Source organism: Musca domestica, unplaced genomic scaffold (genome assembly GCF_030504385.1).
Source record: "Musca domestica strain aabys unplaced genomic scaffold, Musca_domestica.polishedcontigs.V.1.1 4, whole genome shotgun sequence".
In the NCBI taxonomy this organism is placed as follows: Eukaryota; Metazoa; Arthropoda; class Insecta; order Diptera; family Muscidae; genus Musca; species Musca domestica.
This window is the reverse complement of record NW_026712328.1, coordinates 28,915,970-28,940,590: the sequence shown is the minus strand read 5'-3', so window position 1 is coordinate 28,940,590 and position 24,621 is coordinate 28,915,970. Positions and strand designations below refer to the sequence as shown.

The following is a 24,621-nucleotide window of genomic DNA, read 5'->3' as shown; positions in this document are numbered from 1 at the left end:
GCATTCTGTCGGAATTATTCAAAATTATATGTAACAAGTTGTTTTCATTTTTTGATAAAATTAGTAAATACGAGAAAGATGAATGAAATTCCTGGATCCCGACTGTTCAATCTTTTAATTCCATAGAATAACTGGTTAGTATCTTTATCACTCGCCCCACAATGTACGTTTTTTCCTATCATTAATTTTCAAAGTATTTTGTTTTTATTTTTGAAAACAATCAATAAGTATACAAAATTGGCACAAGTCGGAAACACTTTGGTAGCTGAAAGCTCTACCTTACTTTTTATTGTACCATGACAATAACAAAAGTTTATTAAAAAAAATATTCAAAACAATAAATACAATCCCAGGAAAGTGTTTATGCATATTTGGCAAAAAAAGAGTTCCTTGAACACAGCGTGTGTCATCATATTGTAGAAAACTTTTAAGTACGCTCGATAGTGTGTACCACATTACCAAAAAATATCTACACGCATATGACATGTCACAAAATTGATATGTTCGCCGAAACCTTTACAAATATCTGTCGCGTGTGATTTTGCGGCTAGGCGACATATCAAATTAAAACGTCAAAATAGTTCAATCGTTTGGAACGTTTGGAAATCAAAATGGGCCGCATAGAGGAGGAATTGAAAACCTATTTCAAAAGCCACAGTAAAATAAGAGAGCAAAAGGCACACACATCTAAGGTAAGTGATGTGACTTGTTATATCATTGCAGAACATAAGTGGAGTATTGCTTTACAGGTTCATTCTGTTGGTTGGAGTTGCGATGGACGCCGTCTGGCTTCGGCATCCTTTGATAAATCCGTGGCAGTATACACATTGGAAAGGGACAGAGTGGTAGGTGTGCTTATGCATATGTTGCAATCAAAAAGCTTTAAACATTCTATTACAGAGCAAAGAGAATACCTATCGTGGTCATAGTGGTTCCGTTGACCAATTGTGTTGGCATGCTTCTAATCCGGATTTACTAAGCACGGCTAGTGGCGACAAAACTGTTCGCATTTGGGATATAAGAGCGGGAAAATGTTCGTCAATTACCAATACCAAAGGTGAAAATATCAACATAACATGGTCTCCTGATGGCAAAACAATAGCTGTGGGTAATAAGGAAGATTTGGTTACATTTATTGATACCAGGACGAATAAAATTCGAGCTGAAGAACAGTTTAACTTTGAGGTCTACAGAAAAAAAGCAATTTGTCATAAAACCAAATATTAATAGATTTTTTTTATTATAGGTCAATGAAATAGCCTGGAATAATAGCAGTGATTTATTCTTCCTAACAAATGGCATGGGTTGTGTACACATTTTAAGTTATCCCAGTTTGGAATTGCAACATATTTTAAAAGCCCACCCTGCCACATGTATTTGCATCGAATTCGATCCAACTGGCAAATATTTTGCTACCGGCTCGGCAGATGCTTTGGTGTCGTTGTGGGATGCTAACGAATTGGCATGTCTACGTGTTCTGTCACGGTTGGATTGGCCAGTTCGTACAATATCCTTTAGTCACGATGGCAAACTTATAGCATCGGCCTCAGAAGATTTACTAATTGATATTGCTCATACAGAAACAGGTGAAAAAATTGCAGATGTTCCAGTCGACGCAGCCACATTTACGGTTGCTTGGCATCCAAAGCAATATCTTTTGGCATATGCTTGCGACGATAAAGATAGTAACGATAGACGCCGTGAGGCGGGAAATCTGAAAGTATTTGGTTTTCAGGAGTAAAACGATTGATATTTAATAAGTAATTCAATGAATAAAAGGTAATACTGTTGTAAGAAATGTTCTTGTTTATTACTAACTACAGGGTGACATAAAAAAACTGCAACAGAGTCAAACGCTATAATTTTTACATTTTCTTTTTAAAAAAAAAAAATATCATAAAATTTTAGAATAAGTTTAGATTTGTTCGAATTGGTCACCTTTGATACTAATTATGGCCTTCAAACGGCCTATGAAACCGTCACACGCTGCCCGAATGTTGCTCTGCGGTATTTTGGTCCATTCCCGGCGAAGCGCTTGCTTGGTGATCGGCACTTTGGAATTTTTTAGTGCCAACCTTGCTTCCAAAATACTCCAAACACAATAGTCCAACGGATTGGTATCCGGAGATTTTGGTGGCCATTGTGCGCTGGAAATGAAGCGAAGAACCTTATTTTGTAACCATTCTTGGGTGGGGCGTGCTGAGTCCTGTTGGAATGTCCAAGGCCTGCGGCCAAAATTTTTGCGTGCCCAAGGCTTTAATACACCCTCCAGAATATTTTCGCTATAATATTCGACATTCATTCTGATGCCACGGTCGATTAATACGAGGGGAGAGTGATCAACGGCTGTTATGGCGGCCCACACCATCACCATGGCTGGCGCTTGAGTTCTGGTGGCCAACCGAAGGTGCACATTTTCAGTTGACCTCTTTGGCAAGTAAACACGATCGTTTTGTTTTTTTACAAAATGCTGGACAACGAATGTTTTAGTCATCGGAGAAAACCAAATTCGGCCAAGCGAAGCAACTCTTTACCTCTTTTGAGTCTATTTTATTTCCACTTTTTGGAATTTCAATGGCTTTACCCCGATCTCATTTTTAAATATATGCCGAATAGAATATTGCGATATGTTCAGCTCACGAGCCATTTTTCGGCCACTGCGGCACGGGTTTCGATCAAATCGCATCTTTACTTTTCGAACCATTTCTGCTGATGTTGCTGTTTTCTTCCGTCCACTTCCTTGACGTCGGGTTACGCTACCAGTATCACGGTATCGAGCGATGACACGAGACACAAAAGATTTATTCACATTTAAATGCTGGAGAGCTCTAACGATAGCCACTTGTGGTTTTTAGCCAAATATCACAAATAACTTTTCACAAAAATGCTTTTGTACACTTGTAAACAATATAATGAGCTGTCACTGGAATAATTTTAACAGCTGTCGGAAGAGTGGCTTAGAAATGACAGCAGTCTGATGTTGGTTGCAGTTTTTTCATCTCACCCTGTATATTGGGAATAATGCTTGATGACCGAATTGACGTTTTAAAGACGGCGTGTGGAACAGTTTGGAGAATTGATATAGAATTATTTTTGGGGTAAACTTGCTATGATATATGACTCCAACATTTCGTATGTACCCATAATTTTATCAAATTCTACACTTTCGAAAAACGCAATAAAATTTCCCTTTAAAAAGTTGTTTTTTAGGTTGTTGGTCAACTTTCGGCGAAGAGTAACATTACTAAATCTCGTATGTACCGTAGTAAACTGATCCGTGGCGTGATCTTAAATTGAAGTTAAACGTTTTAATTTGCAGAGTATGGACAACAAAATATTATATTTGTGTAACAAAATTTAATGACAAAAAATCCTTCCAAAGTTAGTACGAAAGAAATTAGATTTTACTCGGTCGGCCATATAGACCAAATATTTGATCAAAACACCATTGATACAAGTAAGTCACCTCGATACTGTGGATACGGAGTATTTTCCATTCATTATGTTTCTTCTCTTTACAATCAAAATGAAATTCAATGCCAATTTTATGTTCGACATTTGCGAAGTGTTATATTTATGAGTAATTAACACTACATTTAAATGTAATACATTAATAATATTTGAGTTTAAATATACTTTTTTTTAAGTTTTTTTTTTTTTTTTTTTGCTTTCTTAACGAAAGTTGCATGTATGTTATTTGGTAAAATTACTAATATATAGTAAAAAAAGAGAAAACTTAAAAACATATCTTTACTGAAAATATAAAAATACACTAACAAAATAAACAAAGAAATTCGATAGAAGGGGTCGGGTGATGTGTACATTATAAAACAAATTAATTGGAATACATAATGTGTGTACTATAATAAATGGCAAAAAAAAAATAATAGGGAATTCTAACAGAGTATAATTTTGTGGTGAAATAATTAACAGATAAATTGAGAAAATGGAAAGAGTAGAGAGGAACTTAAAAATAAAATAAAAAAAAAACTACTCAAACTAACGGCGATTTCGCCGACGGCCGGAACCCGCATATGCAGAGGAATTCTGTTGCTGGGGATGTTGACCACTGTACAAGTTGTCGAGGAACTCATGCAAAGATGCCTCACTGAAAAAAACGACAAAAAAAACAGACAGATATTTTTACTAATGTTGCATAAGAAAAGAAAAAAAAAAAAAACATTCATCTTACGTTGTTGGTATGTTATCACGTTTAAATTTACCACCTGCTGGTCCACCGCCGGCATAATGAGATCCAGCATTTTGTTGATGCTGTTGTTGTTGGTGATGTGATTGTTGTTTTTGTTGTTGCTGCTGCTGATGTTGTTGCTGTTGAGCTCCACGAACAATACGATATTGTACCATATGCGAATTTGGTTCCAAATGAGCCAAGGCCCCTTTTTGACAGTTGGCCCATTCGGTAATGTCATAAACTTTACCCTCCATCAATGCCAAATATTTCCAACGTAATCCAAGCATACTTGTTTCAGCCCATATGTCTCCCTAGTTAGAATTGAAAATGCATTTGTTAAGAAGCGAAAACTTTTTTTACACTATTCAAAAACGATTGGTCATAATTTATCTATAGTTTTTGAATCGTATAAGTAAATAATACCCCATGTCCAATTCGTATACCCCCACCATACTATTATTAGATATCATTACGTTTGCAATACCTCTAAATATTTTTCGTGATCAGCATAAAATTGTAAGTCTATGTAATAATGCCAATCCGTCGGTTGAAATCAATATTTAAGAATAGGAAGTGCTCGCTACTTCGTCAGTGAAAAGCCCACCTTAAAATTATAGATTTGTTTCAACAGTTCGTATCTGGCCTTTTTAGTACTCAAATTGTACATTTTGCTCAGTTTGACAATATTTTGTAACCAAAACTTCATTTATCGTACTAAACTTTCCGACTTTCACGGTTTCATACATGGTATTCAAGTTTTTCCTTTTTGAAAAGAGTAATAGGAAAATGTTTACTTTACAAAAAGTATTCCAAATCTATGATTTTGCTGTTTACCGGAGAGGATATTAGTAAAACCTTTGCAATATTGATTGACATCCAATTTTTCTGTCAAAAACTATTTCAATGACTCCATCTGCAAACCCTAGAAACCAACATTGACCTCTATAACAAATTTCAGAATTTCATTTTTGTCCCTTCACCCAATACCACATTTAGTACGCACATCCAAAACAATCCACATCAATCCATCCTAGACTCCAACAGTAATTCAAAACTAGTGCCTTTTAGTACTTTTCGAACAATTACAGTACGAATTTCATTTGTAAAACCACCACCAAATACCAACAGAGACCTCATTATCAAATTTTTTGGATTCCAGCTTTATACATTCACTAAATACCAAATTTAGTAACATTTAATACTAATTGTATAATTTAGTACTCATTTACTAAACCGTTCCATATCTCAATCCTAACCGTCCCATATCTCAGTCCTAACCGTTTCATATCTCAACAGCTATCGTAACATAAATCGAACAACTAAAAGGTGAGATGAAAAAGCATCAACCCACTTCAGACTGCTGTCATTTCCGACTGTCCACTCGTCCGACAGCTGTTAAGATTATTCCAGTGAAAGCTCATTATATAGTTTACAAGCGTACAAAAGCGTTTTGGAGGGAATTTTCCCGGAAAAAGCCGTGATGGAATTCAAGGGTGATAGTGTGATTTCTTTATATTTGGGTGGAAAATCACAAATGGCTATCGTTAGAGCACTCCAGCACTTAAATGTGAATAAATCTTTTGTGCCTCGTACCAACGCTCGTTACCGTGATACTGGCAGCGTAGCCCGACGTTGAGGAAGTGGAATAAAGAAAACAGCAACATCTGCAGAAATGGTTCGAAAAGTAAAGAAGCGACCTGATCGAAACCCGCGTCGTAGTGGCCGAAAAATGACTCGTGAGCTGAACATATGGCAATATTCCATTCTGCAAAATTTGAAAAATGAGCTCGGGGTAAAGCCATTGAGATTCCAAAAAGTGCAAGAACTTACACCGCAACAGAAAGAAAATAGACTAAACTAAAAAAGGCTAAGTGTTTCTTCACTTGGCCGAAAGTGGTGAACTGCCGAATTTGGTTTTCTTCGATGAGAAAACATTTGTTGTCCAGCAGTTTGTAAACAATCAAAATTATCGTGTTTACTTTCCAAAGAGGACAGCTGAAAGTGTGCACTTTCTGTTGGCCATGGTGATGGTGTGGGCCGCCATAACAGCCGATGGTCGCTCTCCGCTCGTATAAATCGACCGTGGCATCATAATAAATGCCGAATATTATCGCAAAAATATTATGGAGGGTGTATTAAAGCCTTGGGCCGCAGACCTTGGATATTCCAACAGGACTTACCACCATTGCACGCGCCACCCAAGAATGGTTACAAAATGAGCGCACAATCCGTTGGACTATTGTGTCTGGAGTATTTTGGAAAGCACAGTTGGCACTAAAAAATAACAAAGTGTCGGTCACCTCAAGCAAGCGCTTTGCCGGGAATGGGCCAAAATACTGCAGGGCAACTTTCGGGCAGCGTGTGACGGTTTCATTGACCGTTTGAAGGCCATAATTCGTGCCAAAAGTGACCATTCGAATAATCTAAACTTTCATTCAATAAAATTTAAAAAAAAAATGTAAAAATATGGCGTCTGACTTTGTTGCAGTTTTTTATCTCTCCCTGTACAGCTTTCATACATTACTGTATCAAAGATTTTCGGTCGTTTCGAACATTTTAGAAGGAATTTACAAAACGCCTGCACAGTTACAAGACTCTAAAGCGTAACAATCACTGTGGTGATTGTTGACGAAAAAACTACACTTTTGCCCCACACAAATAAAATGGATGCTTTAAAAATTCCTTAGAAATGTATTTCCACGAATAAAATCTGTAGGAATAACATCAAAAATACTTACCTCTCTTGCCGAGTGTCGTATTTTGCATGATGCACATTCACGAGCAGCATAATGGGGCCGATCGGTTATTTTCCTAGGATGGCGTAGGCCACATGTACTACATCTTGAATAATAATAATAAAAAATATGGTATTATTTCATCAATATAATTATATAACCATCATTTTATTACCTTATTGTATTAGCAGCTTCGGTGATTTTAGTTTGTAACTGTGATAGCAAGTCGTGCAGTTCTGTCCAGGCTTTTTCAGCATGTAATGCTTCCGCTAAACTTTGATCATAGGATAGACGATTTTCCTGTATAAAACCATACAAAATTGTACAAAGAACGGAATATAAGTCAAATGTTTTTTATTGCTTTACCGGTTCCGCAATTAATTCGAATGCCCTTTGCAAAACTTTAAATGCCTCCTCTGCGCCCGGTTGTTTATTTTTGTCGGGGTGCACCAGAACAGCAATTTTCTTGTAATGCTTACGTATTTGTTCTTGTGAGCTATTACGTGGAACGCCCAAAATACTGTAAAATAAATTTATGTTTCAATTCTATTTTTTTAGCCAGGTTTCTTCTCACAAACCTGTATGCATCCTTTCCTTTACAGTTTAATAGTTGGTACATTGCCTCTTCTCCGGTCTGCGGTAAACGACCAGTTTTGGTAGCTTCACTTGAAATATCTGGCGGGCGTTTTTTATAAAATCTTCGCCAAAATGCCCATTTGCTTGTTTTCGAAAATCTTGCATCAAAACGTCGACATGTATTCTTAAACCAAATGCTGGGTTTATTCGAATTCTGTTTTAAATCTTTCCATAATTGTTGGCCATATGTCTTGCAATACTCATAACCGGATGCCAAACGATCGTACAGTATACTACAGCCAACAACAACAATATCATATACCAAATTAAATAGCCATATCAATATTTTCAAAGTATAAGAGTACCAAGCCTTGAGGAAACGTTTTGCCAACTCATAGTTACGATTGTTACCAGATCCACCACCGTATGAGGGTGTAGATGAAGTACCATACGAACTATTGTTTCGATTGCGTTTCGTAGATGAGTATGAGTAAGAAGCATTTGAATTATTTTGATAACGTGATCGCTGCTGTCCGCTACCCGATGTGCTACCATAAGAAGACGAAGAATTCGGAGATTTTGCTGCCTTACGGACATATGTATTGTTTGTACCATTATATACATTAGCCGAAGCAGTTGCATTGTTATTTGTATTGCCTTTGGAAGATCCTCGCGAATCGTTTCCATTTTTTCCTAAGGGAAAATGATTATATTTCAATTATTTAATTTGTAATGAATAAGGGCTGTTTCTGTGTGACGATACGAAAGTGATTCGATATTTTGGACTTTTCTGAAAAAAAAAAACTCATCTGGAGGGATGTTTTTCGTTCGCATTTGTCATACAAAAGCTAGACCTAAGTAAATTAATTTCAATGTAGTTACAAAGTTTCATATAGAACATTAGCAATTTTTGAACATTTTTTAGTAGGTTGAATTCGGCTGTACGCAGTTCTAATTAACAAAATGAATCTAAAAATTAAGGAGAAAAAAAATTAAAGGAAAAAACGCGATTTGCGATCGTTCATTCATTCTCAGTTGATGGCTGGGGTTATGCTCAATTCCATTTTTTCATTCATTTCAATTACAGGGTGAGAAAAAACTGCAACCAACTTCAGACTGCTGTAATTTCTAAGCCACTCGTCCGACAGCTGTAAAAATTTTTCCAGTCACAGCTCATTATATTGTTTACAAGCGTACAAAAGCATTTTGGTCAGAATTTTCCAGGAAAAAAGTTATTCGTTATTAAATTCAAGCGTGATAGTGTGATTTCATTATATTTGGCTGGAAAACCAAAAGTGGCTATCGTTAAAGCACTCCAGCATTTAAATGTGAATAAATCTTTTGTGTCTCGTACTATCGCTCGTTACTGTGATACTGGTAGAGTAGCCCGACGTCAAGGAAGTGGACGGAAGAAAACAGCAACATCAGCAGAAATGGTTCGAAAAGTAAAGAAGCGACTTGATCGAAGCCCGTGTCGCAGGGGCCGAAAAATGGATCGTGAGCTGAACGTATCGCAATATTCCATTCGGCAAATATTGGAAAACGAGCACGGTGTAAAGCCACTGAAAGTGCAAAAATGTTGTGATGCTCGAAATTGGAAGATAATCGGAGCCTTTTTCCAGATTTAAATACAGTTATAACTATTCAAAATATTGACCCTTTGGGAGGCGGTACATGATGAAGTTGGTCGCACTTGACATAGCTCAGATATAAAATTGGATGGTACTTTCTTCTTTTATGAGGTAAATTAATATTTGACCTTTTGTTGGGATGTACAAGAACGATTGGACAGATATTGTCAATCTCCGAACTCGATCTAAGTATGATAATAACGTTACGATGTACCAAGTTCGGGCCAAATCGGATAATTGAACACCTCATATCGACTCCAAACAAATTCGGTCCGAAAAGACGTTTAAAACCGTTAACTCGATGAGACGCGTTTTGGCCGTAACAATTGATATAAACCCTCTGTAGCCATGTGACTGAGGGAATAAAAAGTTCGAATCAACATTTCAACATCCCTCATACATTAACATCTGCAAAAATTCATTGACCTTCGTTAATCTCTACCTTATTCTAATCTCTAATTTTCAAACTTGCTGCTAAATACAAGGCAGGAAAAGGCATATGGAGAAGTAGAATCAAATTATTATTAAAATGAGACAACACGTTGTTTTACAAAAATAGTATCAGATACACTGCATGTCCCGAAGTGTGGTCGAATGAACGAAAATTGTAAACAAATCTTACAATCATTTAAAATAAGCAAGACTTCTGTTCACCAAGAAGGTGAAGTAAAAGACAGTGGAGCGCATTTTTTGGGAGCACGTTAATAACTTTGGGACTTAGAATCAAGAAAAACACCTAAACAATTTGAACGATCATCAATATCAATTACTGATCCATACACCTGTATATTCATAATACTACCTCTTACTTTTGTCTTAATAGGTAAAAACAGAGGATATATATAAGCAGATATGCTTATTTTCTCAATTCCAAAAGGCACATGTAAAGGAATTATATATATTTTATAGCCGACCTACATTATTGTTAACATCAAGTAATCACTTGCTCAAAAGTGTAAATGAACTCTTTATTGGCATCAACATTTTTGCTGGCATACATGCTATGTACAAATAATATATTTCGACTCACCTCCATTAACTTGTGTATCAACATTTTTGTTAACACGTTTCTTTTGCAGATTCTGCGGCTGTTGTTGTTGCTGCTGGGTCTGTGGCTGCGTTTGTTGCTGCTGCAAATCATTAACACTACTCTTCAGATTATTTATGATATTCTTTTGGACAGTTGATGTAACTGTCGGGTTTTTATAGTTTGAACTATTGTTTCCATTTCCAACCATTGTATTTCCAACACTTGCAGAAGATCTCTTGTTCATATTTTTATTTAGTTGCTGCTGTTGCTGTGGTGTTAGGTGTTGTTGATTTTCTTTATTATCATGAGTTGGAGATTTTTTAGATGAACGATTAGAAGCGAACTCTTCCAAACTTCGTCGTCCATTATTATCAGCCGAAGACGATGATGAAGACGAAGATTTTCCAGATGATTTTTGCTGATTTCGAATTAATGCATTTAGTGAACTATTCTGATTATTTGCAACATAGTTAGAAGCATTTTGTTGTGTCTGATTATTGATTTTACTCAAAACATCGGAATAGGTCATACGCATGGGTTTCACTTCAGCAACTATGCGTTTTTTTGGAGCTTCTTGTCGTGGTATCTCTGACTTGTGAGTCAGGGGAGATTGTATAATTTGATGTTTGTCTTTAGATGATTGTACTTTTATGGGAGTATTGATCTGTGTAATTTGTTGCTGTTGTGGTTGAATGGCAATGTAATTGGCAGCATCTACGTTTTTATCGGAGTTCTCAGTATTGATTACGTTTGCATTTTTAGGAAGTTCTAATTCCATATGGGCAAGATATTCAGTTTCAGATTGAATTGTTTGTGAATTTTCAAATTGTTCGTAAAGCGGAGGTGCGATTGAATTTTCCAGCCAATTATTTGAGACATTGTCCACAGTGTTATTTCCTTCCAACATTGTCTGCGAAACTTGTAGTTCAGTTTCTACATATTCTTCAGATACATTTATTGGTTGTTCATCGCGAATATTGTTGCTTGTACCGAGCACCAGCACAGGTGGCATTTCTGCAGTTGGCAATTGTGTGAATGTATTACTTGAAAATAGTTCATAGCTGTTATAAATCTGTGGTGCATTAGTGCCAGTATTAGAGTTAGGTGCTAAATGTGATGGCGTCTGTTGCTGCCCCTGCGAATGTTGCTGCTGTGGTGTTGGCTGGACGCTGGTTGGTTGTTGTTGTATATGATGATAGGCCGCCGCTTGTTGGGTTTGTTGTGGATTAAATGGTGGTGGATGGTGTAGGGGGGCAAATGAAGTTTCTCCAGGCAAAGGACCCATTGCATTTTCGGGGCAGTGATAAATTTTCAAGAAATTACCATTACCCACCCTCAAAACTGAATATGTTTCCTGTTGAGGAGCTGGCGTTTGGGGAACCGATGCAGCATAAGCAGCTTGGGCTTGTATGTTGAATAGTACATCATTAAAGAGCTGCTGTGGAGGATGATGCTGTTGCATAAAGGGAGTACCACCAATCAACGGATTTGGCCAATGCACAAACTGTGGCGGCGGCGGTGGTGGTGGCTGAGCCTGATGTTGTCCGGCAGCAACAGACGTTTGTGGTATACCCAACCCGCTTACATACTGCGGAATCTGTGGCGGCTGTGGTATATTTGGATTAATTCCACCCCTATAAAATTCTTCCGAAGAATTTCCATCATTTGGTGATGGCGTTGACATTACAAAATACAACGAACGTCGTTTAATACGTGTCTGAGTTGATGACAAAAACAATTTTTTTCCTTCATTTATTTATTTGTTTCGCTGCCTTTATTGTTAGTTTACCATATCTTTGCAAATAGTATTTTTATGCAACTTGCAACAAGTTGTTATACTCTTTCAATTATTTTATTAAAAAAATAAAAAAAATCACAATTTCACAGGATTGCTCAAGATAGAGATTTGTAGACAGACAACGAAGCGGAGCGAATTTTTCAGCGGCGGTGGTATGTCAATTGCAAAACAATTGGCGGCGGCGCTTTGTGCATTCAGTGTACTCTGCACACAAACACATTGACAACTTTGACAACTAGAATACAATCGTTGCGAATGATGGAAAAGGCAACACGCCGAATTCGCAGAAAGATTGTATAGAAAGTGGAAGAGGCAACATGACACAACAGCTGTTGTTCTCCTCAGGAAAGGAAGTAATCATGGTAGAATAATACGGAAGGAACGAATGTCGAACATGGTCCAAGCATGGTATAATGAATTCAAGGTAGGGCAGAACTACCATATGATTTTAATTTTTTATTTTTCTGGCTTAATATGTCAACTTCATTTGTTTATGTGTGTGTATTCTTTCCAATAATAAAAATTGTTCAGAAAATATTCAAATTCTGGTGTTTTCAAAATGTTTATTGCGACGAATGCATCGACAAAATCTACAGTTTTTGTCGCGAAATAAACCATAAGAGATATATAGAACATGATTTTGAAAAGAAATTTTGACCTTTCATTCAGTTTTGACGGTATAAAATTATTTATTTAAAATCAATGCAACAAGTTGTTTGCTTTTTTATTGCTTTGATAATAATCCTGACATTACAAGCCAAACAGGTAGACCTCGATACTTGCAATTTTTTAAAAGTTAGCCAACCTTGTATTCATTGTACCATGGGTCCAAGTATAAGGTCGCCCTGCGAAAAAAAACAAAAAAAAATGGTAAAAAAAAACTATAAACAAATTTTGACATTTCATCTGGTTTTTAAAATTTGGAGGAATGCCTCAACGCTTGGGAACATTGATATGTCAAAAATTTTTAAATGTTTTAACAAAAACTTATTGGCTTTTATTACATAAATGGAAGAAATAAATAAATATAAATAAGTAGACTTTTATATGTTTTCTTGTACGCACAAATCGGAGGTTTTTATGTTATACATTTTTCAACAATTTTTACACTTGTCAATATTTTTTTTAAAACAAAATTGGCTTGAGAGCTCATTGTCCTACCTGTATTGTAGTAGTATTAGAAAGAGTTGCAAATTGGCGTTGTTCTACATTGTTACCAGGGTTGTCAGATATGGCGATTTCTCGCCAAACGTGCAATTTTTCTATGCGTTTGTCGACTGAATTTTTGATTTGGCGACGTGTCGATTTTTTGGCCGGATTATAGAATATTTGGCGGATTCGTTAGCAATTGTGTGGAAATTACACACTACACGAAAATCTGTACCTGCGTAGACAATTTTCTGTTACAGACTGCAGTACTCATGGCTCAATAAGGAAGGTTGTTCAACATCAAGTGACTAGATAAATGCAACTTTGTGCTGGAGTCTTATAGTGTCAAGTAGACTTTTATATAGGCAACAGTTGACTTTGTTTATTTTTAATTATTTAATACAATTCTTAGATTGGGAAAACCCCGAGAAACAAAAATGTAATTTCGGGGTTATTCCAAATAATTGCATGGAAAATGTTGGGAAAATACAGTATTATAACAAAATTGTACAATTTGTTACAAATGCAAATTTTCGACGAAATGGAAAATTTGCATTTGTAAGGTAAGTGTGTTGCAGGCCGTTCACATGCGGCGCAAAAAGGCAACAAATATATGGGGCCGTGTTTTTTGGCAAAACCTGTCCACAACCACCGCAGAAATTATCCCAATTCTGTTGGTAGTGCATCCCATAATTGGTCCTCAAATGGATTTGCTCAGTTTTCTTGGGTTTTTAGTGAGGATGGTGAGGATGCTTCGAGATTTCAATTTGCTTGTAATTTCTGCGGGGTGTGTAGTCTGGGTGGCGATGGGATCAAAATGCCGGAAATGGTTTGATAGGGTTCGCTACGTACGAAATTAGGCTCGAACAGGGTTGAGTTAAAGAGTATTATAAAGGTAGTGAATGACAGGGTGACTCAGGCTAAGAAGTGACTAGGCAGCCCTATGATTGCTGAGTAGGTGGGAACCTACTACTACTCCGGGGTGAGCTGAAATGAGAATTCACAATAGAATAAAAAAATGGCTATTGACAGTTGAAAAGAAAAAGGAATGAAAATTGAAAATGGCTCAGGAAAATGGTGTTTCGTGGAAAATGAGCGTCTGGCGGGATTCACTGAGAAGAGGGGTATAAAAGGCTGCGAGCATAAGAAAAGAAAGTTGAGAATAAGACGTTACCGGTGAAACTTAGCTAGAGAGCAGTGAAGAAGTGGAAAAATTTAATTTGTGTGTTGCGATTTTTTTTTATTGTGAATATTCCGGTGGTGTATCAAGCCTTTTTTGGAAGCACCGAAAATTGTCCGGTTTTGGTCAGCACAACGGCGGGAAATTGCCTTTTCTTTTTGGTAACGCAAGGTAGTGGCGAGTTGTCCACAGGAAAAAAAAGCCAAAAAAGTTACATTGAGGGTGTGGGGATTTGAATTGTAAACTGGCCAGCTGCAACTTTGAGCTTTTTGCTGTGCCGGTTATTGATCCCGCCCAGAACGCCGGCATTGTAAAAGGACCAGTCAACAAGTCCAGCTTCATTTGAGGGTTTGCCTGGCGTTCAAAATCTGTTTCCTCCGGAAAGAAGCGTAAACTGGAAGGAGAGATAAGAAGAATTAATCAATAACGTTATAAATCACTGCTCAGGTAAAAGGTGTCGTACCGTTGTGTTGTCCTTGATATATTTATATATATGTGACGTCCATAAAATTTGCTGTCTCCTTTTTTGGAACTAAAAGAAAAAAAAAAAGAGTTAATAATCATAAATTTCGAGTAACAAAAAAAATTATAATATTCAGTATAAAAATTTGGTAATAAGATAGGTTATAGTTCTTAGGATTTAAGTAATAATCAATCTGTAAGGGAAAAATACCGCGTTTATTTTCAAAGGCTAGGAGGTGTTACAGTAAAATTATCTTGAGTCCTTGTGATTCGATCTGATAGTTTAGGCCGTGGAATTTTAGCGGCAATTAGGCCAGTTAAGAGAGCTCTTTTAGGTGGCTAGTAATTTCGTATAGACGCGTGAATATTGCGCGGGAAAAGCAAGGCAAAGGATAATATATTGGTTTCTACCGAGTAATTAAAGCCATAGATTTAAGAAAGCCCGGTATTATTCTTAATTTGTTTTTTTTTATACCATACAGTTTGTCAATTTTAATGTAAGAAAAAAAATAGTAGAGAAAAAAATTAAGAAAATATTTAAAGCTAACTTATTTTTTTTAATAAAATTAAAAATGATTCTTTTGTAAACAGTAGATACTAATATGTGTTGCTAAGTTTGTATAGCTTGGGGGGAAGGTGGTATGAAGTAAGTGTGTGATTCGAAGCGTGTGGCTCAAGGGGATTCAGAGAAACGCAAGAAATGGAAATACTGGATCCAGGTAGGGTGGGCGAGTGTGGGATCGATCCACCGAGATCCCTGTATGATGACTCCTATTTTGTATATCGTAGAGTAGAGCAATTGTAGTAAAGTCCCCTTTCAATGTTAGTGTGTTGGATTCGATTGGCGGGTTGAGATCCCTAGCCCTGGGAGTCTCTGTGACAGTCGGATGGCCTAATCGTATGCCGAGCAAATGCACACATAACAGAGATGGCGCCCAATATTCTAAAATAAAGCTTTATTGTACCTGATACCACTGTCAAAAATGGCGACTCAAACATGGCCGTGTTAAACTGTGATATTAGGTTAGTAACTCTGTGCAGTAACATCGACGCACACAGCCATAGAATGCTAGTAGATTTTAAATAGACAAAAGAAAATGTTTTTGACAAATAATATTCTGTGATATTAGTATGCATCCGAACTTTAGAGAGATGGGTTACGAAGTGCGATATTACTATATCAAATATATTATGGGAACGTTTTCTCCACTGTTCTAAGTAGGGTGTAATCAATAGCTTGTAATTCCGAGCTGGAATAAAACAATTTGTATTGAGAATCCTACTGTTAAAATTTGTTTTTGTGAAATAACCCAAATAAATTATAGACAGGAATAAGTACATCGAGTAGCAGCAATAGCGATTTTGATCTGAGAGATGCAAAAATCTTAGTATTGCATATAAAAACCCTGAGCTTTCATTTATGAAATGTAATAGATATGTCAGGGGTCTGAAGTTAACAAAGCACTATAATTTATTAGAAGAATAAGAATGTCTAAGGGAAGAGTCATACACCTCATAAAGGGCACTAAAATTATTAAAAAAAAATAATAATAATAATAAAAAAATAAATAAATAAAAAAAAACCACACACACACTGCTTCTGAAAATTACACTTCCCCCGTAGATCTATGTTGTAATTGTCAAATTTGAAAATTTGTATGTGTAATTGTAATCGAATGTATTTATAAAAAGTATTTGTTTTGCCGATGTTTCATATTTGAAAAAAAGGTTAACTGAATTTAAAACTTACTTACAAGAAAAGGTTTCTTCCGAGATTCAATTGATAACAAATGAGAAGATAAATTTTGGGTATAGGTCATGATCTACAATACCCGCAATAGTAAAAGAAATAAGAGAGGCAGACCCGAAAATTTTGACCTAAACCGATCGACTTATTTTCCAGAGCAGAGCAAGCAAAGACGAATAGGGTCGGACGAAATGGCGAATGAGGATAGGAATATGAGTGCTTTGCAATTTATCGATCTAGCAGACACGATAATGCGAAGAGATCAGAACACCAATCATGTGCCAACAGTGAGTGATAATTTGAATAATAATGGTCCAACTACTTCCGACTTACATGGACTAGTACAAGATGAAGCAGCGTCTGTCCAGAAGTCATTGGAAGATAAAGTTAAAAAAATGGTCGAAACAGAAATATCTGATGTGAAGAAAATGATAGATTCTTTATCAAAAGGCATGAGAGAACTATCCGACACTGTGCGTAAACAATTAATTGTACCCCCAACGGCTACGGTAGCCTCTAATTCTATTACAAATAGTAATGCTAATCCGACGTCAAACAATAATAATGACGCAGTAAATAGGAATATGCCACCAATTATCCAATTTCCGAGTGCTAGTCAAACTCCATTATCAGATCAATTTACTGGCCCGATAACGAATACGTTTAGAGTGGAACCACTAGGAATACGAGTTGATAAACTTGGTTTAAATTTCAGTGGTGACCCGAAAGGCTTAAGAGTTATGGATTTTATTAAGCGGTTAGAGATCATGCAGGCTCAATATAATATTCCATGGTCTGAAGTGTTGAGGGATTTCGCCTTTCTGGTTTCTGGTCAAGCCAGAGAATGGTATTGGCTGCATAGACAAAGTAATGTTTACACCGATTGGGTGGGTCTTAAAGAAGCGCTGATAAGCCAGTATCAAACCCCACAATCCAAATTCGACATACTCAGGGATTTGTTAGAAAGGAAACAAAGGCCAAATGAAAGCATCAATAGTTATTTTCACGAGATGGGAATTTTGCGATCTAGATTACTTCAACCTATTTACGAGTACGAAATGATTAAGATCCTAAGGGGAAATATACGTGAAGATATAAAACGACATGTATATCAGATGACCATTTCGTCGGTTGAACAGCTACGAATAGAATGTATTGAGGCCGAGAGAAATTTCCCTAGGCGCGAAAATAGAGCTGTAACGTTCCCCCAGCGACCTATCCGCCAAGTAAATGAAATATATGATGAAATTTATGAAAAGCCTGTAGAAGTACCGGAGGAGAATATTGGTGAAGAGCTGTCAGCTATCCGGATACAAAGCCAAATTAGAGTCCCAATGATCTGCTGGAACTGTCGAGAAAAGGGGCATGTTTTTATGGACTGTCCAGTAGAAGTCCGGAAATTGTTCTGCTATAGGTGTGGGAAGCCGGACACAGTAACCCCAAAGTGTCCTGTCTGTCAACAGGGAAACTCCCGAAGGGGTGTGGAAGTAACAGGGGAAACACACCCGTCAGAGAACCCTGTGAATCGGAAGAATTAGCACCCAAAAACGTCCGAATTTTAATAAAAAACAACGATAATATATTTAGAGATAAGAGTAGTGTAGAATCGAAAAATTTTTCTGCAGGTCAGAGGCATTACATTCCATTAGAAGATCGCCAAAGAAATTATGCTAAGGTCAAGGAGAGAATTTTTAACTCAGAGTTTACTGTAATCCCGAAAAAAATTATTGAATTGAGACAAAAATCCAAGAAGTGGCGTGAGCAGCGAAGATATTTGATAGAAACTATTTCGAGAGTGACTGGTATTGCCTCAGATCCCAGAGTTTTCTCGGAAATCAGTATGCAAGGAAAAATCATGAATGGGCTCCTAGACACCGGCGCTTCGGTTACTATGTTAGGGAAAAATTGCCGAGAGATAATAGAAGAACTTGGCATTCCAATTATACCAATGTCCAGCAGGGTAACCACCGCCGGAGGTACACAGTATAATGTTTTAGGGAAAATTAAAGCCATCATAAAATACCAAGAGCAGGAAAAATTTATGACACTGTATCTATGTCCTCAATTGGAACAAGAACTATATCTTGGAATAGACTTCTGGCGAACATTCGAATTAGCCCCTGATGTGATAGGAGCTGCTGAAATTAATATAGAAAAAGTTTTCAGGGATATGACTGCTACGGGTCCCGACTACAAACTCAACCCTCACGAGTTAACAAATGATCAAGAGAATCGATTAAAATGCATAGTAAAAAAATTCAAGACCTTTGAAGAAAATGGGCTAGGTTGTACTAGTTTAGAAAAGCATTCGATTAAGCTCGTGGAAGGTGCGGAACCGGTTAAAGACCGCCACTATCCCATGTCTCCAGCGGTTCAAGCTATCACGTACCAAGAAGTCGATAATATGTTAGCACTTAATGTTATTGAGGAAAGTGAAAGCCCTTGGAGCAATCGTACAACTATCGTACGAAAGCCCGGAAAAAATCGTTTCTGTCTGGATGCTCGAAAGTTAAATAAGCTCACGGTCAAGGACGCATACCCCCTGCAAAACATTGAAGGAATACTAAGTCGCATTGATGAAACTCATTACATTAGCAGTGTGGATCTTAAATATGCGTTCTGGCAAATCGAATTAGACGAAGAAAGCAAGCCGTACACCGCTTTTACGGTCCCAGGTCGTCCATTGTATCAATTCCGTGTGATGCCGTTTGGATTGTGTAATGCTGCACAAAGGTTATGTCGACTGATGGACAAAGTCATTCCCCAACGACTCAAGGAGAATGTCTTTGTGTACCTGGACGACCTGTTGATTATTTCAAGTGATTTCGACGAGCATCTTCGTCTATTGAATGAAGTAGCCGATTGCCTTGACCGAGCGAATTTAACAATCGGGTTAACCAAGTCAAAATTTTGTTTTCGTCAGTTAAGATATTTGGGATTTATTATTGGAGAAGGCATGTTGCGTACTGACCCCGAAAAAGTAGAAGCAATTCGAAAAATTAGAATTCCCAAAAGTGCTAGGGAAGTGAGAAGTTTTCTGGGTACAGCAGGATGGTACCGAAGATTTATTAAAGACTTCGCGTCACTTTCAGCTCCCCTTACTGATACCCTGAAGAAATCGCCAAAATTCGTAATTACGGAAAAGGCAAAGGAGGCATTTGAAAACTTAAAGAGGGCCTTAACTTCCGCACCGGTGTTACGCCACGCAGATTTTTCCAAACCCTTTTTTATTCAATGTGATGCTTCGGAATATGGCATCGGCGCTGTTCTATTTCAGCTGAATGCCGAAGGACATGAGCATCCGATCGCTTTCTATTCGAAAAAACTCAATAAGTGTCAGAGAAATTATAGCGTGACAGAGAAGGAATGCTTGGCGGCGGTGATGGCTATCAAAACTTTCCGTCCTTACGTGGAGCTAATGGAATTCACCGTGATAACAGATCACGCTAGTTTACAATGGCTGATGAGTCTAAAGGACCTCAGTGGTCGTTTAGCTCGCTGGTCATTGCAACTTCAGGGATTTAACTTCAAAATCGAGCACCGAAAAGGAAAGGAAAATGTTGTCGCCGATATGCTATCCCGCCTACCCAATGCCGACGAAATAGACATGAATCGGGTTTTTGAATTCGAGACCACCGAGTTTGAAAGTGATTCGTACAAACAGCTTAGAGAAATTATAGCAAATAAAAAGGAGAATCTCCCCGATCTAAAGATTGTCGACAATATGGTATTTAAAAGAGATCACAAGTCCTATAACCCAGAAACACAAGAGTTTCAGTGGAAATTGTGGGTCCCAGAGTCTTTGACCCATTCTTTAATAGAGCAAGCCCATGATAAAACTACGTCAGCTCACGGAGGCATATCAAAAACCATTTTTCGTTTAAGAGAAAAATATTACTGGCCTCTAATGGTATCCCAGGTTAGGCAATATGTGTCTAAATGTACTGTTTGCAAAGAGACAAAGCCTACCAATGAAAATACTCAGCCTCAGATCGGAAATGAAGTCGTGACAAATCTTCCCTTCCAGAAACTCTACGTTGACTTCCTCGGGAAATACCCCCGGTCTAAAAGTGGCAACGCCTTTATATTTATAGTGGTGGACCACTTTAGCAAATTTACATTTCTTAAGGCAATGAAAGAGGCAACAGCTTCCAATGTGGTAAAATTTATGGTTGAGGATATATTTCGTAAGTTTGGCGTACCCGAGACGATACATTCCGACAATGGGGCACAGTTCGTATCTAAAACTTTCAAAGACATGATTGAAACATATGGAATCAATCATATCCAAACAGCTCCATATGCTCCGCAGTCTAATGCATCTGAGAGAGTCAATCAATCAGTATTGGCGGCGATTAGGGCATATCTAGAAAATGACCACAGAGATTGGGACCTGTATCTAACAGACATAGAGTGCGCCTTAAGAACATCGATTCATACTGCAACTGGTGTAACGCCATTTTTCGCGCTGTTTGGTCATAGTATGTACACCCATGGTTCAGATTATAAATTAGCTCGGAAGCTCCACTCATTGGCGGACCATGAAATTATACATTTAGATCGTAACGACAAGATGGAACTAATCCGAAATAAAATTAGACAGAATATGCATCAGGCTTATCAACAAAGCGCAAAAAGGTATAACGCAAGGGCTCGTACGATTATTTTCTCTCCGGGTCAAGAGGTATATAAAAGAAACTATGTTCTTAGCGATTTTGGGAAAAATTTTAATGCTAAGTTTGCCCGGAAATTTACGAAGTGTCGTATAGTAAAGCCCATAGGAAATAATATGTATTCTCTCGAAGATCTAAATGGAAAGGCGATTGGAATCTGTCATGCAAAAGATCTTAAAAGATAAGTGGAAAAGAAAGTCTGTTCAATCCCCTTTCCCAATTCAATTTTTATAAAAAGAATTCTAAAATAACTTTCAAAAACTATTTCACATTTGGTACCAATTCTATATCACATTTATCAGCAATTGTTTAATTCAAAATCGAATGAATCAAAACAAAACATAGAAAATGTGTCTGATGAAACTAAATACGATAGTAAAATCACCTTCGTACTGAATTCATTCGTATTAAGGTTCAAAAATATCAGCTGATCTGTTCCCCTAATTGGGTAATTCAAAGTAATCAGACTCTAGTTTCACGTTTATCACAGCTGTCTAATTTCTTTTACAAAATATTCTACGCGACATACAAATTTGAAAAAAAAAAAAAAAATTTTACTCAAACACACCCGGTGGCGATAAAAATAGCACAATCTGGTTTATTCCGGCATAAATTAATGAAAGATTCCCATACATAAAAAGCGAACATACATAAAACTACATTCTACCAGACAATCACGTAGACACCACGATTATGGTATTTGTTTACCTATCAATCACATCAGCAAATACCGCATACAAAATCCGTTCTTCGGCAACCACGACGACAAGACAGGCATAGGCACAAATATTTCCGCATGCAAAATGTTTCACCACCTATTAAGGAATGAAAGTTATTAAATGTTCAAAACAAACAAAAAAGTACCGAAATACATTCCTAGGGCTATGCCCGCTTTCTGTCAAAATACTTCAAAATTGTATGCGACAAAATGTTTTGATAATTGTTATTTTTTTGAATGCGTTATTGAACGCACGGATTTTTTTTTCAAAAAATGTGATCAAAACTGTTTAATCCTTCAATTCCAGGACAAAACAGGGTAATATTTTGAACGCCGGCCACGCAGTGTTCGTTTTTCCAAACATTGACCTTGAAAATATTTTTTTTTATTTTCAAAACAAATAATACACAATAATGACAGAAGTCGGGCACACTTGGAAAAAAAAATTGTAATCAGCTTTCAGATCTACCTTACTTTTTTATTGTACCATGATTTCAATAATTTGATCAAATTATTTGTGTATCAAAGTACGTATAGATTCCAACTTTGAAGATTATATCCATAACCAAGAAGAATGTGTGAAATTTTGATGAAATCGGAGAATTTTTCATTTAGAGCTGTTGGGTGTTACCAGTGTGGATCCGCCAGAGAGGACAAATATATTCCAACTCCACACAAGGTCTTGGGTTGGTAGAATTATTGGGTTGTTCCGGATGTTTACCTTTTTGTAGTGAAGGTCCCAAAGGAGTGGGCCGATAAATCCCATCCGTTCCTCTGAACTTGTCTTAGTAGAAATACTGAATGCGGGATTTTATAAATAACCGAATGCGTATTGTAAAATTTATGAGCGTTTTTGATCTTCCCAAATGTTGACCTGCTATAGGGGAATTACCAGCGAGTTTCCCGGACTCGGAACTCGATCGATGTTTGGTAGTGACACGATATTTTCAGGGTGTCGGATCGAGAATTATCAGGCGAACTAGCAAGACATGTTTCACAGATCTGATGGACAGATTAGAAAAATAAATTAATTTATGTGGTTCTATTTCGATGGGGGATATTTACCAGCATGAGGGGGAGGGCTTTGACCAGCCTGCTGTTCGGAGCTTATGCCCGGCATGAGACCTTCAGGGAGTGGGATGTCCCCACGTAAATGAGTAATGCGGCCGTGCACATCACCTCCGTCCTCGATTTTGTGGCCGAAGTTGAAGTTTTGTTGCAGGCCGTTCACATGCGGCGCAAAAAGGCAACAAATATATGGGGCCGTGTTTTTTGGCAAAACCTGTCCACAACCACCGCAGAAATTATCCCAATTCTGTTGGTAGTGCATCCCATAATTGGTCCTCAAATGGATTTGCTCAGTTTTCTTGGGTTTTTAGTGAGGATGGTGAGGATGCTTCGAGATTTCAATTTGCTTGTAATTTCTGCGGGGTGTGTAGTCTGGGTGGCGATGGGATCAAAATGCCGGAAATGGTTTGATAGGGTTCGCTACGTACGAAATTAGGCTCGAACAGGGTTGAGTTAAAGAGTATTATAAAGGTAGTGAATGACAGGGTGACTCAGGCTAAGAAGTGACTAGGCAGCCCTATGATTGCTGAGTAGGTGGGAACCTACTACTACTCCGGGGTGAGCTGAAATGAGAATTCACAATAGAATAAAAAAATGGCTATTGACAGTTGAAAAGAAAAAGGAATGAAAATTGAAAATGGCTCAGGAAAATGGTGTTTCGTGGAAAATGAGCGTCTGGCGGGATTCACTGAGAAGAGGGGTATAAAAGGCTGCGAGCATAAGAAAAGAAAGTTGAGAATAAGACGTTACCGGTGAAACTTAGCTAGAGAGCAGTGAAGAAGTGGAAAAATTTAATTTGTGTGTTGCGATTTTTTTTTATTGTGAATATTCCGGTGGTGTATCAAGCCTTTTTTGGAAGCACCGAAAATTGTCCGGTTTTGGTCAGCACAACGGCGGGAAATTGCCTTTTCTTTTTGGTAACGCAAGGTAGTGGCAAGTTGTCCACAGGAAAAAAAAGCCAAAAAAGTTACATTGAGGGTGTGGGGATTTGAATTGTAAACTGGCCAGCTGCAACTTTGAGCTTTTTGCTGTGCCGGTTATTGATCCCGCCCAGAACGCCGGCATTGTAAAAGGACCAGTCAACAAGTCCAGCTTCATTTGAGGGTTTGCCTGGCGTTCAAAATCTGTTTCCTCCGGAAAGAAGCGTAAACTGGAAGGAGAGATAAGAAGAATTAATCAATAACGTTATAAATCACTGCTCAGGTAAAAGGTGTCGTACCGTTGTGTTGTCCTTGATATATTTATATATATGTGACGTCCATAAAATTTGCTGTCTCCTTTTTTGGAACTAAAAGAAAAAAAAAAAGAGTTAATAATCATAAATTTCGAGTAACAAAAAAAATTATAATATTCAGTATAAAAATTTGGTAATAAGATAGGTTATAGTTCTTAGGATTTAAGTAATAATCAATCTGTAAGGGAAAAATACCGCGTTTATTTTCAAAGGCTAGGAGGTGTTACAGTAAAATTATCTTGAGTCCTTGTGATTCGATCTGATAGTTTAGGCCGTGGAATTTTAGCGGCAATTAGGCCAGTTAAGAGAGCTCTTTTAGGTGGCTAGTAATTTCGTATAGACGCGTGAATATTGCGCGGGAAAAGCAAGGCAAAGGATAATATATTGGTTTCTACCGAGTAATTAAAGCCATAGATTTAAGAAAGCCC

At 37.4% G+C, this 24,621-nt stretch overlaps 3 protein-coding genes and 1 long non-coding RNA gene across 7 annotated transcripts; 1 reads left to right on the top strand and 3 right to left on the bottom strand.

Moving 5' to 3' along the window:
* Window positions 1–509: 509 nt before the first annotated feature.
* On the top strand, window positions 510–1,798 carry LOC101900666 (THO complex subunit 3). Its single transcript, XM_005182496.4, has 4 exons — window positions 510–692; window positions 750–845; window positions 901–1,185; window positions 1,247–1,798. The coding sequence occupies exons 1-4, from the start codon at window positions 612–614 to the stop codon at window positions 1,739–1,741; spliced, it is 957 nt and encodes a 318-aa protein (XP_005182553.1). The 5' UTR covers window positions 510–611; the 3' UTR covers window positions 1,742–1,798.
* Window positions 1,799–3,452: 1,654 nt separating this feature from the next.
* LOC101898488 (dnaJ homolog dnj-5) lies at window positions 3,453–12,109 on the bottom strand. Its single transcript, XM_005182483.4, has 7 exons — window positions 10,165–12,109; window positions 7,506–8,196; window positions 7,294–7,447; window positions 7,103–7,227; window positions 6,931–7,033; window positions 4,193–4,503; window positions 3,453–4,108 (listed from the first exon to the last, which is right to left on the bottom strand). The coding sequence occupies exons 1-7, from the start codon at window positions 11,846–11,848 to the stop codon at window positions 4,000–4,002; spliced, it is 3,177 nt and encodes a 1,058-aa protein (XP_005182540.1). The 5' UTR covers window positions 11,849–12,109; the 3' UTR covers window positions 3,453–3,999.
* Window positions 12,110–13,675: 1,566 nt separating this feature from the next.
* LOC131804170 (uncharacterized) lies at window positions 13,676–14,364 on the bottom strand. Its single transcript, XR_009342933.1, has 2 exons — window positions 14,286–14,364; window positions 13,676–14,098 (listed from the first exon to the last, which is right to left on the bottom strand). It is a non-coding gene; the product is annotated as an uncharacterized LOC131804170 (long non-coding RNA).
* A 4-nt stretch (window positions 14,365–14,368) lies between these two features.
* On the bottom strand, window positions 14,369–24,459 carry LOC131804169 (uncharacterized). Of its 4 annotated transcripts, none has more exons than XR_009342931.1 (6): window positions 24,179–24,452; window positions 22,957–24,109; window positions 22,366–22,893; window positions 21,882–21,988; window positions 14,755–14,823; window positions 14,582–14,685 (listed from the first exon to the last, which is right to left on the bottom strand). XR_009342931.1 is itself a non-coding variant. In XM_059126652.1 (5 exons), exons 2-5 carry the CDS (start codon window positions 22,655–22,657, stop codon window positions 14,418–14,420), a joined length of 489 nt encoding a protein of 162 aa, XP_058982635.1. In that variant the 5' UTR covers window positions 22,658–22,893; window positions 22,957–23,709; the 3' UTR covers window positions 14,369–14,417. The 4 variants fall into 4 exon arrangements, 1 of the variants encoding a protein (XP_058982635.1); XR_009342930.1 differs by having other exon boundaries at window positions 22,361–22,893; window positions 24,179–24,449; XM_059126652.1 differs by lacking the exon at window positions 24,179–24,452 and having other exon boundaries at window positions 14,369–14,685; window positions 22,613–22,893; window positions 22,957–23,709.
* Between the last annotated feature and the right edge of the window lie 162 nt (window positions 24,460–24,621).